This window comes from Lithobates pipiens, unplaced genomic scaffold (assembly GCF_037356315.1).
Source record: "Lithobates pipiens isolate NorthernLeopardFrog02 unplaced genomic scaffold, aLitPip1_a1.2 Scaffold_16, whole genome shotgun sequence".
Classification (NCBI taxonomy): domain Eukaryota; kingdom Metazoa; phylum Chordata; class Amphibia; order Anura; family Ranidae; genus Lithobates; species Lithobates pipiens.
Genome location: NW_027507748.1, coordinates 591773382 through 591789943, shown reverse-complemented (window position 1 = coordinate 591789943; position 16562 = coordinate 591773382). Strand labels below are relative to the sequence as shown.

The window sequence follows — 16562 nt, the reverse complement described above, 5'->3', positions numbered from 1 at the left end:
CTGATAACAATAATTATACCTGCAGGCTATTGCACATTACTATGGTCAAAAAGGAGCAAAAAAAAAGATTAAACAATGTAACCTACCTATCATATTTGACAATGGGAAATCATTTTTATATACCCTTTGTTCTATAACTCAATGGTCTGTCAGTATAAATGGGAAATCAATTCCAAATTGCTGAAAGCTTTTTGAACCCCTAGCAACTTAGCAGGAATCCTAGGATGTCACAGAACCCTGGTAGATAAAGGTTGTTCTAGAGCTGATCGTTAGTCCAACTTGCTGCAGCTGGTAGGTTAAACTGCATCTACCAGGGCATGCACTAAAGTGTGTCAGTGGGACATTATACAATAGATTTTAATGGGGCAATGGTAAAAATCGGCTTAGCAGACATGCATAATATGTGTTTTCTGTATAAATTAGGGTGATATAAAGAGGAAATTAGCTGAGTTTTTCTCTTCATCCATTTTTATACTCCCAGTGCTCAAAATTAGAATTGTAAATCAACAACTACTGTAAATGTATTGTGGGAAATGAAAGTTAGTGTCAGTATTTATAATTACAACAGATGTCAGAACATTGATAACTGTTTATTGAAGCATTTTAAAGCATACAATGTAACAAATATATACAACAAACATTATATTTAGACTACACTAATAAGCAAGCCAGCACCCCTAATTCATATATAGACATAATATGAAAAGGAGATTTCTACATTTCTATGTAGGCCTTTATGCCATGCATCGATTGAGCATCTTCATCACATCTCTGTATATAGGTCTTCACTTTAGCAGTGATGTCCATGGCTGGATTGATGCTTGCTTATGGGGACATGGCTTCTGGAGCTGAACCCTCCCTTATGATGATGGTGGTGTTGGTGGTGCTGGTGTTGGTGGTGGTGGCCACTAGCTTCATGGGACTTTCCTGATGAATGGTGTTTTCCTCCAGTGCTGGAGTGCAGGACAGCTGTAACAAATGGATACGTTATGTCAATATGATAAGCTTTGCCATTCCAGGCAATATGTAAATACATGTTCAGTCAAAGTAGTTCAGAAGACAGTGCGCTATTATGAATCCAGCAAGTCTACTAAAATTTTCTTCAAGGGCAAGTATACTTTAATCAAAGATAAATTAACCCACCCTCCTTAGTCTTCTTTGCTCTATATTTTAGAATATAAAGATAGGTGTAGTTAGTTTGGATTGTATTTGCCTGAAATTAGAAATTGCCCATCATGATGTGTGCACAGTATTAATAATCCCAAAAACATTAACACATACGGTAATAGTTTAGAGTATAGTATCTGTGGTAAGAATAACTAATAGAAATTATAAATTATTCATTATGTAAGTAAACTATATTCAAAATATTTCCACACTGAATGTGGGAGGCATATAATTTACGTTAATACTGTATATGAATTTACACATAGGTTTTTATTATATATGGAACACATTGTTTTACTTACAAATGTTTACATGTCCCTCTGCACCTATCCTGAAAAAGAGAAAAATGAACAGAATTTTATCATGAATTTCATTTTGTAAGTTTTATGAACATTAACTGGTAAATAACAAATGAACAGGTTATCAGGCAGAAAACCCAGATAACAAGTGATTGTGCTGCAAGTTTGAAAATGACTTGCTTAGCTATTGCTAGACTTATCAAGCGTTACAAGTTTGTTGCACAATTGCAGCAAGTCCGCATGGTATGACTCCAGATCAACTTTCTTTGCAAACATTCTGCAAGTCTGCTGCAAGTACTGGTTCAGTTACATTGTGCAATAGTCATCCCACCACAGGGGTCACCGTGGCTGAATTTTCATGCTTTAGACTTGCAGAGTTCTTGCTATAGACTCACCACTGCAACTTTGCTCTTGCTAGAGACTTGCTCTGCAAGTGTACAACTTGCCAACGAAAAATGTACAGCAAGTTAACAGACTTACAAATCAACGCTGCCACAAATTTGTGGCAAGTTATATTTGCTATCTGGGTTGAGAACAAAAATGTATTTCTTACATATAAAGAAAATTCAGATTCCTTGGTTCTGACCTTTACATAAAGTACCTGTCCATTTGAATATTGCTGCCCAATTGTGACAGATTAGTAAAAATATTTATGTCTGTAGGAATCTACAACTATTGCAGACCCCCAGCCTAATAATACTCTTGATGTCCATACTGAAATTTACACTCTGGCTCTGCCACACAGCACAGTCATCCTGGTGACCTGACTTTTCTCTGATGCAGCTAAATAACACAGCTAGGCCACATCCCTACCCCAAGCCTGGCAATGGATATTAAAAGAGCAGCAGAAGACTGATGAAGTAATATCTTTGTTTTATCTTCCAGTTAGCATGTTCCTTGCCTGACATGTGAAATATATACCTGTTCTCTTCTCCTTCCAGCATTTTCTTATAAGTGGCAATCTCAATATCCAGAGCCAGTTTAACATTCATCAGTTCCTGATATTCTCTTAGTTGGCGAGCCATGTCCTGTTTGGCATTCTGTAGGGCAGCCTCCAATTCAGACAATTTTTGCTTGGCATCCCTGACAGCAGTTTCACCACTTTCCTCAGCTTCCCTGATGGCAGCTTCAAGTGCAGCACGCTAGAAATTATGAAATAACATGTAATCTTTTTTTAATCTGGTTAATTGAGTATCACCTGCTTTGTTTTATTTGAGTTCAATAAGCTTGACAAAATATACATGAGCAAAAAGGATCTCAATGAAACAAGTGCTGAAAATGTTATATTTATCTAAAAAAAATTATCAATTAATTTATATATTACAAAGATTTTTTTTTATATATATTCAATGTAAAAATGGGAAGTAAAAAACATTTCTGGTAAGTCTAAATCTGGAAAAACATAACATTAAACATTAAACATTCATCTAAACAAGTGCAATGAAACTGTTAAAAACCCTAAATCAGAGGTGCTAACCATATTGTAAAGTTGGCCATAAAATAATAAAAAAGACTCTGGATTTATACCTGGGATTTGGCACATTCAATTTCACCTTTAAGCTTCTGAATTGTTCGATTGAGATCTGCAATCTCATTTTGACTGTTCTGCAGATCGTTTCCATTTCTTCCAGCTGCCATTCGCAGGTCTTCAAACTGTAGATAATAAAAAAAAATGAAAATTCAGAATATTTGTGGAAACCAAATGTTTTAATGTGGGATGTGTGACTTTAAATGAGGCAATTGACTTGTGGAGGTAGAGTGGTTGGTAAACATTATTTACTTGTAACAATAATATAAAACAGATAAAAAAAGTATTTTCATATATCTGCACATACACATGCCAAAAACGTCCTTTGACGCCGCAATACAGGGACATCCTTGGTCTATCTCACACCGGAGATGGGGTTGGCGGGGCTCCACTTTGGCGCTTGCGCCAGTGGTGGATTTCACTCGACGTTGTGCATGACGTTGGTCGGGGGCCCGCCCCATACCTGGATTACTTTAGCAGGTGAGATTGATTGCCTTACCTATGTGTTTGACACCAGGGAGGCAACACACACAGCCCATTCACTGGATACACATACATGTAAGGTATGCACAATTTTTTCTTTTTCTTTTTTCAGGCCTTTTTTCTTCCCTTTTTTGACATATTTTATACACCCATGTACCATTGTGTATGTATATTTATATTTATTAGAATATACACATATCATTATATATATATATATATATATACATACATACATATATATATATACATATCTATCTATATATGTATATCTATATATGTATATATATATATATATATATATAGATAGATAGATAGATAGATAGATAGATAGATAGATAGATAGATAGATAGATAGATAGATAGATAGATAGATTTTTTTTTCACTTACACTTATGTTTTTTTCACTTTTCACATTTTTCCACCTGTTATATTTTTCTCACATATGTTTTTCACATTTTGTTACATATATTTTTTTCTGGAACACCATACTTGCAATCCTTCCCACACATGTGGAATGTGTTGTGTCAGTCAAGCATGTCATGTAGGTATTTTCCTGGCTGGGATGTGGCCCCTTGCCTCAGCTCTGGAACAGACAACCATTTGTGTATGTGCATCTATCTTATAGCAGCTCTGTTGCATATGGGTTACCAATAGACATGTGCACACTGAAATATTTTGTTTCAGAATTTCGTTTTCATCTGAAAAATACATTTATTTAGTTACCCCCAAAATTCGTTTTTATTTATTTCATTTTTCGTTAAAAATTGCATTCGTCCGAAAATCCAAATTAATTAAGGTCGAATCTGTCATTGAAGGCTTATGGTGTCTGTCGAATGTTCAAAGAAGATTCGAAGGAGCAGCTAAACTGTATGACTCTGTATAGTTTAGCTCCTCCGTTGAATCTTCTTAGAACTTTCAACAGACACCATAAGCCAAAGATTTGATGTTTGTATGTTTTACGCTGCTTTGTTGAATCTTTGTCGTTCATGTTGAATGTATATAGTTCAAACAGAAAATGGACTGGTGATAGTGATCACTGATCAGACAGGTAACAACATAGAGTATATAGAATCTATATAGAATCTCAATCTATAATATAGAATCTATAATAATAAATCCCCCCCACCCCACAACACGGGCAGCCTCTGAGGCTATCACAACACTAGCAACACTAGTATCACTATCAAGTTCACAACACTAACACAATAGCAGCAGATTATTATGAAAAAGTTAAGTTGAACTGCAGCTTGCTTCACTATTGTTCTGCTTCTGTGCTTATGCATAATTGCTAAATAATTTAGATTCTCTGACAAACGGACCAGCTAAGATTGACTGTCTTCTGAAATGATTCAGTGTGTGTTTCTCTCTGCTAGCAATCGTAAGTGAAAGTAAGTTGGCTGTACGTGTGTACTTAGTTCTAGCTATTTTACTGCTCCTCCTCTTTGGTTACAATCAGCCAATAACATTCATCATCATTCTTCATCATTATTATTTTTTATTTTACTTCCCCCACCCAATTCCAGCAGCGATCGTTTCTCTCTATGTGGAATCTTTTCTCTCTGTATGTAGAATAATCCTGGACTAAGAGTTAAGGTTAGGCAGTTTTGACCACAGGTTTGATAGACCCAGATTGTTATTGTCAGTGTCATGTTGAATCTCCTATCTATATCGAACTGTTGTCACAAGGAAAATGAAAATAAAGCATTTGTTTATGTCGGATCTTTTGTTTTTTGGATTCTGCACTTTTGTTATCGTTTGTTAAAATGATAACGTAAATACCTGAAATTCAGACGAAATTCGTCCGAATGCACATGTCTAGTTACCAATGCCTGTTAATAGGAAATAACTTGTATTATACTCTATCATTACCTACTATCTCTTATGTGCTGGCAAGTTGACATATGCATCTATTACGTGTGCAGATATATGAAAATACTTTTTTTATTTGTTTTATATTTTTGTTACAAATAAATAATGTTTACCAACCACTCTACCTCCACAAGTCATTTGCCTCATTTAAAGTCCCACATACCCCTTTTAGGTTACATATTCGTACTCGGGATGGAGGTAAATATAATGTGCCTCATTTAAAGTTCCAAACTCCCCCACTTTATGATTTACCAAATGTTTTATATCCATTTGTTATTCCATGCATTATTTTATTTGAAGGCTCATATCTCATAGGAAACTGAATATGTTTAATATATTAAGATATAAAACTACTATTTTAAAAGTAATTATCATAAGTAAAAGATATTGCAAGAAAAATAATTAACACATATGTTTAAATGATATCTAGCTCCCATCTCCCCATAAAAAATAGTATATTTTAGATTACCAGTACTTTGATGTGGTGACTGCATTCAATTTCCTTTTTATGCTAAAAACATTTTCAGAAAATAAAGAAAATATAAGCTGATCTTGCCAGAAAAGCAGTGTCTTGGTTACTTCTAGTGAGTTGAATTGAGGACTCAAACAATGTTTTCTTCTTTCTGTAAACTACGAATCCCACCCACTAACATGTAATGTAAAGAGATAGAGAGGAAGACATATTTGAAGCCATAGCAAAAACCATGACCGCCTCCATAGATACAGTAGAGTGAGGGGAAAGAATTGTGTTTTTTGTAGTATTTCCAAGTGAAAAAAAAGGAAAAAAGGCCAAAATGAAAACAAATGCAGGTACCACATTGAAGGAGCTATAAAATGCAGTATAATGCATTTTTGGTAGGGAAGAGATGCTCTTAAATGCATTTTAACTTTGGGCAGAATTATACATAGCATATTATGTAATTTCTAAGGAAAAGGGTTGGCTGAAATCAAAATGTAAAATTATGATCTATTATACAGATGGCCTCAAGCTAACCAGTTGACAGCACACTAATGGTGTTTTAGCACTGGGTACCTGTACTGGCAACATTAGCCTCACTAAATTAATATGTTGTTTTAAAATAAATCATGGCAGAATATCGGCTGTGGTGAACATATAATTGCTTTCCTCTCAATCACTTCAAACTATTGAACTATTCATAGCTGCTTATATCTATTCTGAATTACTATGCATGATGACACCCGTTGCCTTGTAGCTCCAATTATAACACACTTACCCTGGATTGGTACATGGCTTCAGCCTCTGCTCTGCTTCTGTTAGCAATCTCTTCATATTGAGCTCTGACATCGGCGATGATACCATTGATGTCTAGGTCTCGGCTGTTGTCCATGGACACAAGAACTGAAGTGTCGGAAATCTGAGCTTGGAGTTGATTGATTTCCTGAAAATTTAGAAAATATGTACAGCAGCTACAGTACAGCAGTATAAATGAATTAATGAATGTGCTTATGGCCCAAAAGGAGCATTTTTTACCGCATCATACAGGGTCCTAAGGAAGCTGATCTCATCGCTCAGGGAGTCGGCCTTGGCCTGAAGTTCAGCTTTGTTCATGAAAGCAGCATCAACATCCTAAAGTTAGAATTACAGAATCATTTGTGTTATTAGTGTTACTTTAACAGACAATACAGAAAGTTGTGAATAATTTTAAAATGTTTACCCTCTTCAGAGAAACAAATTCATTCTCGGCACCTGTTCTTCTGTTGACTTCATCTTCATATCTGTAAAAAGACAGATGTCCTTTACATGCTAAACAATCTGTATATTATTAACTGTTTTTATCCAATGTTTGTAATATTTGTATTACTAATCTTTATGCCTTAAACCCATGTTTAGTTGTTTTTAACATTCTAAACCATTTGAGTCACCAGTACCAATTTAAAATGGTGTGAGTAGAGTGACTATTTGTCCCAGTGCTATTTTGAAATGGAACAATTGAAATGGGAATCAGTAGCTCCTATGCACCCCAGGAGGGGTTTTGGTGGAAAGCCCTGCTGGGGCGCACAGGCACTACTGATTCCCATTTAAATTGTCCCATTTCAATTGTCCCATTTCAAAACAGCATAAGGGTCACGGTGCACTGCAGAAACGAACGCAAACATTATGGGGTTGATTTACTAAAGGCATACTGTACCTCCCATCGTCCCGGATACTGCTGGATTTTCCCGCGATTTGCGGTAAGTTCCGGGGTCCCACGTATCTGGGCTGGAGTCCCGGCTCCCAGTGCCGAATCAAGTTCCGACACTGGGCTCCACTCAGTGGGAGTATCCTCACTGCAGCCAGCCCCCTCCCCAGCATCCTGGCAACCGATGACAGCAGAGGGTGCGCACTGTGGAGAAAAGTACCTTTGTGCAGAGCCGCTCTCCCTCCCAGCTCCCCCCAACTCCTGACTTCAAGTTGTTCCTGTAAGTAAGGTAAGAGCGGGGCCGGAAAATTGTAGACAGGTTCCCTGGAGGCAGTGGTATCGCTGGAGCGGGTGCAGCCGATCACCCCCACTTGTTCTCTTGCGGCCACACTGTAACAGGGGCACAGCTGTGGGCTGCATGTTCTACAGGGCTTGCTTCTCCCTCTGTCAGGACCGGGGAGGCTGTGAGTATATGATAGGGAGTGAGGCAGAGTGGGCTCTCTGTGATGCCACCCTCCCAACTTCTCCGGTCAACACTCACAGAGATCAATGAGACACAGAGCGGGCTATAGGTGCATTCTTCTTCAGCAGCCTTCTAACAGCATCGGTGGTGGAGATTAATAAAGCAGCGGCAGGACTGAACAACTTCCAGAGGGGGACACTGAGTTGCAGGCAATCAGTGTGCAGTAACCTCTAGCAACCGAATGGTAAGCAGCAATGTGCAGTAACCTCTAGTAAACAAATGGTAATCACTAATGTGTTGTAACCTCTAGTAATTGAATGGTGAGCGGTAATGTGTAGTAACCTCTAGCACACAATCACTGAGCGGTAATGTGTAGTAACCTCTAGTAATGTGTAATAACCTCTAGCAACCAATCAATGAGCAGCAATCAGTGAGCAGTGACTTCTAGCAACCACAGTGGTGAGCTGTAATGTGTAGTAACCCCTAACACACGTCTTGGTGCACAGATCAGCGTGCCAGCACCAACCGCATAATTTCAAGAAGCCGGCTTGGGGTGCACACTATGACCGCGCACTGCCAGCCCGAAACTTGCCTGCCCAGCGTCTGCTATATGGGGAAAAAAATATTCGGATTGATTTTCAGAGAGCATTTGGCAGGTGATAAAGAGGTGTTGTATTGCCTCTTCACCACTCGCTTTAACCCCTTCAACCCCACATTAGCATGCTGCAACCGGGTGCATTCCACACAGTTGTGGTGTACTTGCAGAACAGTGCCATTCACTTGAACAGGTGACGTTGAACAGAGGGTATAATTAATGCCGCAACTGTGAAGCAAAGCATTGTGGATACAGTATATATACACCCACAGGTGCTGCCTCTGTAGCTAAAGGGGATAGTAGTAGAGGCTCACAGGGGATGCCAGATTATCCCTTCCCAGCCAGCATAATTTAAGCACACCCATATTTTGCCACAGCACACTACGCTTCCTACAGGTCAATCTCCTCCTAAATGTCCCTCATTCTCAGCCTCAAAAGTTGGGCGATATGCTAAAGGCAAAAAGACTGTGTACTTTGCAAAGTGCAGATTTACTCTGCAAGTGAAATTGCTCTGGAGTTTAGTAAAAGAACAGAAGCTCTACTTACTTCCATCATTTTATCACGTGTAAGCAAAAATGCTTTTTTTTTCCTTGCACATCATTGGGTGCCCTTTGTATAGTGAAGCCTTACCTCATTTACTAAGCTCTGGGGCAACTAGTCCATTTGCATTTAGTAAATCAACTCCTATGCTTCTGTTTAGTATTCATGTTGGAAGTGTAATGTTGGTTGGATGATTGGGATGATGTTTGCATCAATTGCTAAGGTAAGTGAATACGTCATCTTAACTTATAATATGGTGGAAAATATGAAAAAGCCACCATTGTAATCATTTGTGCCCACGTCAACAAGATTTAATCTTACTGTAATATTGCGCAAATTATTTCTGAAAACTATTTTTTCCCCTGCATGCATTGTAGCATTAAAAAAGAACAAAGATTTCCTAAATTGTATATGTTCACTTTGAGTTTTACAATATTGCTACCTTACCTGAAAGTTGCACTCAACAGACTTGAATTAATATATTTTGTGGTAAATATCTGGGGGTTCTCAAATTCTGTAGATGTTGTGTTAGGAAAAATTATAGGAAAATGCATTTTCTCATTTTTTTTTTTTTTACTATTTATTATCAATACATTTCCAAGACATTTTTATGTGTATATATATATATATATATATATATATATATATATATATATATATATATATATATATATATATATATATATATATATATATATATATATATATATATATATATATAGATATATATAGATATATATATACATATATATATATATATACACTTTATATATTTAAATCTGTTCCAAATTAAAGCCCTGCCTGTTCCCAAAAAACTAAATACAGTATCAAAGCAAATGTATACCTTCATATTAGTTTGTAGCTGAATACAATCTTTGCCTCTATTTAGACCTGCAGTTGCCATGGTGTTCCATAGCTATAACACCCACCAAGTTCTGTTGAGAGCTGACATAAACACACTGGTAACTGTGACAGTTACCACCAGAGGTATGCCTTAAATGTAGCATACACTGTACATGTTTGATTTAAGGATTTTTGATTAAGGATTTAATAACATAAAGAACCTTTCTAACAAGCTTTATTTTGAGAAGCAGTTTAATTGTGAGCTTAGTTCTGCTTTAAGAACTAGATACTAGGACTTAAGGACTAATACTAGAATTTCCATATTGGCAGTCTGAGCCTGGACCCAAAACATGGAGAAAGTAAAGCTTTACCATTATATGCAGGGTACTCCATACATTTATGCATTAATGTGTAATAATATTGGTACCTTCTCCTTAGTTCTACTACAGTGCCCTCCATGCTGTTCCTCTCTGCATCCAGACGCGCTCTCTCACATTCTAGATTCTCCAGCTGTCTCCTGAGGTTGCCAATAAAAGCCTCAAACAGAGGTTCAATCTGACATCTTGCTGTCTTCTGCTCTTGTAGAATAGACCATTTGGTCTCCAGCATCTTGTTCTGTTGTTCCAAAAATCTTACCTGTGTTGAGAGTATAAAAATAATTGCTTATGGATATAGAAATGGGTTAATATACAATAATATACATGCTTTGCACATCTATATTTCATATTAATAAAACAGTTCATTTGAATTATAAAAAATAGATAAATTGTGAAAATTAAATAAAGTCCATATACACAACCAAATAGAATCATATGAATGTGAAAATAGAAAGTCCACACTTAATATGATAAAGTGAAAGTTTCCATATAAGTGTCCATCATCCATCACCAAAAGCATCCAAGTAAATCTACCACCAGCTGTAGAATCAGCTTTTCAGCTTCAGTGGACCCCTTGTTACAGAGGGTCAGAAAAGGCCTATGGCTTATAACTCACCCGGGGCTTTTCTCCACGTCTCCAGGTCACTCCACTCTCCTGATGATGTTCAATAGATATGGTAGAGGTTGGACACCAGAAAGAAACCAAAAGCTCCACATAGAGTAAAACATCTCTGGGTTTATTGTAAAAGTTCTCATTCACAACAATGAATGGATAAAACAGCCTGAAGTTTGGTGTGTCAGCCAGCACAAAACCAAACAACCTCTTTCGTGTCCCTATGGATGGGTTGTTTGTTGTGCAGCCTTTGGTTTCTTTCCGGGTCCAACCTCTACCATATCTATTGAACATCATTGGGTGAGTGGAGTGACCTGAAGACGCGCAGAAAGGCTTCGGCTGGGTTATAAACCATAGGCCTTTTCTGACCCCCTGTGACAAGGGGTCCACTGGAGCTGGTAAGCAGTTTCTAAAGCTGGTGGTGGATTCACTTGAATGCTTTTGGTGATGGATGATGGACACTGATATTGAAACATTCACTTCATCATATTAAGTGTGGACATTCTATTTTCACATTCATATGATTCTATTTGGTTGTTTATATGGACTTTATTTAATCAGCACGATTTTATTTATTTTTATACTTTTTAGTTTGTGATTGTGTTGCACATAAAATTGCTGCTTATTTTTGTTTGTAGGGATAGATATTATTTAGTGCAGTTTTTACTTTTTTTTACAAGTTCACTAGAATTACCTGCATATCACTCATATGGAAATTGGTTCATTTAGGAGGCTGAAGAGTATGTTTTCATACTTTCATTTAAAGTCAATGAGGCTGATTTACTAAAGGAGTTAAAAATCTTCACTAAAAAATGTGTGTGGATATTTCCTTCAATTATTCAATAATGTGAAAAGCAAATTCCTGTTATTTATAAATATACAATCATGTGCAGGTGCTTTTCATGTATTTGGATAATTGAGGTGAATATTAACAACTTAAGGACCTGGAAGGATTTGCCCCCTTAATGACCAGGCCATTTTTTTTGCGATATGGCACTGTGTTGCTTTAACTGACAATTGTGCAACGTTGTACCGAAACAAAATTTGTGTCCTTTTTTTCCCCCACAAATAGAGCTATCTTTTGGTGGTATCTGATCACTAGAGATGGGCGAACGGTTTGGCCCGAGCATAAGTTTCGGGCCGAACTTTGGTTATTCAGATGTTCTGCGAACACCAAACAATATGCGATGTTCAGGGCAAATTCGAAAGCCCCAGGAAAACTGTTAAAGTCTATGGGACACTAACATGAAAAATCAAAAGTGTTAATTTTAAGCAATTATATGCAAGTTATTGTCATAAAAAGTGTTTGCAGGCCTGAGTTCTGGCCCAGGGGACATGTATCAATGCAAATTTTTTTTAAAAAAACAGGCGTGGTTTTGGAGCAGTGATTTTTTAATGCTTAAAAGGAAAAAATGAAAATTAAATATTTCTTTAAATATCGTGCCTGGGGGGTGTTTATAGTATACCTGTAAAGTGGCGCATTTTTCCCATGTATATAGCAGTACCACCGCAAAATGAAATTTCTAAAGGAAAAAATGTCATTTAAAACTGATCGTGGCTGTAATGAATTGTCGGGTCTCGGCAATATAGATAAAACTCATTGAAAAAAAGAGCATGGGACCCCCCCAGTCCATTACCATGCCCTTTGTGTCTGTTATGAATATTAAGGCAAACCCGAATCAAAAAAAAAAAAGTGTGGGGGTCCCCCTAAAATCCATACCAGGCCCTTCAGGTCTGATATGGGAATTTAGGGGAACCCTGCACCAAATGTAAAAACATGGTGTAGGGGACCCCCAAAATCCATACCAGACCCTTATCTGAGCACGCAACCTGGCAGGCCACAGGAAAAGAGGAGGGAAGAGAGAGCGCCCCCCTCCTGAAGGCCACACCAAGCCACATGCCCTCAACATAGGGTGGGTTCTTTGGGGACAAGGGTTTCATCCCCACAACACTTGCCCGATGGTTGTGGGGGTCTGTGGGTGGGGGGCTTATCAGAATCTGGAAGCTCCCTTTAACAAGGAGACCCCCAGATCCCAGCTTCCCCTCTGTGTGGAATGGTAACGGGGTACAAGTATACCTTCCATCTAACAAAAAAAGTGTCAAAATTTTAAAAACAACAAAAATCTTGGGACTAGTCCTTTATTAAATAAATAAAAAAATAAAAATGTTCCACGATGACCATTCATCTTCTTCTATCACGCCGCCCGGTCCGAAAAAGAAAAAAAAATCCACGTCCAACCCGCCTCCATGGGAGGCTCGCGCCATCTGATGCGTCTTCGCTTGTGACAGCTCTTATATAACTGAGGGAGGGGCCACCTGGTGATGTAAATGGATGACCCCGTCCCCCTCTGATGCCACGGGGACTTGCCCCTGGCTTCCCCATGGCGTCAGAGAGGGGCAGGGCAAACCGGTTACATAAATGGGTGACCCCACCCTCCTCTGATGCCGCGTGGCCCCGCCCTCAGTTATATAAAAGCTGTCACAAGCGAAGACTCGTCATTTAGCGGGAGCCTCCCATGGAGGCAGGTCAGACGCGGATTTTCTTTTTCTTTTTTGCTCTGGGCGGCATGATAGAAGAAGATGAATGGACATCGTGGGACATTTTTATCTTTACATTTTTTTAATATATGACTTGTCCTAAGCTGTGTTTTGGTATGGATTTTAGGGGGACCCTGACACCATTTTTTTTTAAATAGGTTCGGGGTTCCCCTTAATATTCCTACCAGACCCAAAGGGCCTGGTAGTGGACTGGGGGGATCCTATGCTCTTTTTTTCAATGAGTTTTATCTATATTGCCGAAACCCGACAATTCATTACCGCCGCAATCAGTTTTAAATGACAATTTTTCCTTTCGAAATTTCATTTTGCTGTGATACTGTTCTAAACATGGGAAAAATGCACCACTTTACAGGCATACTATAGACACCCCCATGCATGATATTTAAAGGAATATTAAAAAAAAATTGTTTGCTTTATTGAAAACAATCACTGCTCCCAAAAAACTGTCGTTTAAAAAAAAAAATTGCATTGATACATGTCCCCTGGGGCAGGAAGAAGGCCCCCAAACAAATTTTATGACAATAACTTGCATATACGCCTTTAAAAATTAGCACTTTTGATTATTCATGTTCGTGTCCCATAGACTTTAACGGTGCTCGTGTGCTCTGCCAAATTTTTTGCCTGTTCGCATGTTCTGCTGCAAACTGAACAGGGGGGTGTTCGGCTTATTCCTACTGATCACCTCTGTGGTTTTTATTTTGTGCGCTATAAAAAAAAAGAGTGAAATTTTTTTTAAAAAAATAACAGTATTTTTTACTTTTTGCTATAATTAATATCCAAAAAAAAAAAGTCTTCATCAGTTTAGGTCAATATGTACTCTTCTACATATTTTTGATAAAAAAAATTGCAATAAGCTTACATTAATTGGTTTGCATAAAAGTTATCACATCTACAATATAGTGGTTAGATTTATGGCATTTTAAATACTTATTTATTTTTTACTAGTAGTGGTGGTGATCTGCAATTTTTACCGGAGCTGCGACATTACGGCAGACAAATCGGACACTTTTTTGGGACCAGTGACATTTATATAGCGATCAGAGCTAAAAATAGCCACGGATTACTGTGTAAATGTTATATTGGCAGGTAATGGGGTTAACACTAGGGCGCGATCAAGGGTTACATTCTCCCTAGGGAGGTGTATATAACTGTGGGGGAAGTGTACTGACTAAAGGAGGAGAGAGATTGCTGTTCCTGATCAATAGGAACAGCAGATCTCTCCCTACTCCCCTGTCAGAATGGGGATCTGTTTTACATACACAGATCATGGAAAATCACAACTGCCAACCATGCTCATTGGCTCTGGCGTCACGCGTACGCCCCCATATCGCTCTTACAGTGGCCGATGCACACCTACAGCGATTCTTGGAGTTGTGCCAGCCTGCCGCATTATAATGACGGCGGCTGATTGGCAAGCGGTTAATCACAACTTTTGTATTACAGTTCTCTAAACCTTTAGTAAATCAGCCCTATTGAATTTATATTCACTATATTAAGGGCAGTATATTTCCATAGACATCCTGTGTATGACATTTTAAGTAAAGTATATACTGGGAAATAATGTTAAGTAATTTGCAGATCATTGTGGGGACAGTCATACATGATAACATCAAACTGCACTGGTTGTTCATGCTAAATAAATTGCACATTTAGGGACACAACTTTAGGACTTTAATCAAACACAACATAACACATACACCTTGATGTGCTTTTCTTTTTTACCTTATAAATGTTGTCGGCCACTTAATCATATTTACTTTGTATGTATCTTTTCCTTTCATTATAAATGAACTTGACATTTCTCACCTTGTCAATGAAGGAGGCAAATTTATTATTCAGGCCCTTAATTTGGTTCTTTTCTTCTGTTCTAACTCTTTGGATGTTTGAGTCAATTTCCAGATTGAGAGGAGCCAGAAGACCCTGGTTTACAGTAACTGCTGTGATCCCTCCAGAACCAGACATTCCTTTAAATCCATGACCATGTCCAACAATACCAAATCCAGATCCATGTCCATGTCCACTTTTTCCTACATGGAAACTTCCCACTGAAACCTTATGTCCCTTTGACCCAACAGAATGGTCACTCTTGCTGCTGAAACAATGCTGGGTCTGGTGAACATTTTTAGAAGAGTGTGATAAGAAGCTGTGTGACCTGGAAGGTTTGGGCAAACAAACAGAAACGGAACTGAAGTGCTTGTGTCCAGATGAGGCCAGGATGGAGCGGTGAGACATGATGGATCTCCTCTTAGAGATGATATACAGAGAATCCAAGGTGCTGTCTACTCTCCAGAGCAATGTTCAATGCTCTGACACTTGCTAGGCTCTTTTTATACTAAACTGGGTGTAGTTAATAATATTGACATTGTTATGACTTCCTATGATTTTAGCTTGATGATAATAGTTTATCCGTTTGTCACAGAAAATAAAACAGTAACCCACCTATATTTTCAAAGCTGTGACACTTTTACTAGTGGCTAATAATATAATAAAACAATGTTATATTAGTATAAGCAATATGAGCTGATGTTATTACAAGAAAATATTGCCATGTCTTGTATACGTCCCAGTAATGCCTTACAAGTTGGTTCTACTTGGAATGGCCCAATATTTAAAAAGAAAATCAAGATATTGAATTTCAGGGATTTCACTGAATTCATGTTAAGATTATGTAACGCACCCTGTAGGGACTACTGATGAACTTCCCAGATAGCAAGGATAACTTGCCACAGATTTGTGAGAATCGTGAGAAAATTGTGATCTATCGTCTAAGAAAAAAAATTGTGATTCTCATTTTAGCCAGAATCATGCAGCTCTAGTACAAGTAGACAAAAAAACAATACTAAAATGGTACAATAAAAATATAAATCTTTATCTTTCCTATGGGCTTGGATCAGGAACTGGCCTGTTTAAAATAAGAGAAAAATCTATTATTATATATAGTAGCACCAAAATAAAGTATTTTAATCTATAGACAACTCAAAGTGGATGTAAAGCCTATTCATTACATTTGAGCTGGGCACATATCTAGTGTTTTCTTATCTCTATTCAAAGCACTATGTCCTGTAGCTTTCTCCTGCTCCATTCT

At 37.8% G+C, this 16562-nt stretch overlaps 1 protein-coding gene across 1 annotated transcript; it reads right to left on the bottom strand.

The window, feature by feature from the left end:
* Window positions 1–569: 569 nt before the first annotated feature.
* On the bottom strand, window positions 570–15762 carry LOC143983828 (keratin, type II cytoskeletal cochleal-like). The gene is made up of 9 exons (XM_077483926.1): window positions 15284–15762; window positions 10356–10564; window positions 7023–7083; window positions 6839–6934; window positions 6582–6746; window positions 2994–3119; window positions 2388–2608; window positions 1470–1498; window positions 570–969 (listed from the first exon to the last, which is right to left on the bottom strand). Exons 1-9 carry the CDS (start codon window positions 15707–15709, stop codon window positions 791–793), a joined length of 1512 nt encoding a protein of 503 aa, XP_077340052.1. The 5' UTR covers window positions 15710–15762; the 3' UTR covers window positions 570–790.
* Window positions 15763–16562: the final 800 nt, after the last annotated feature.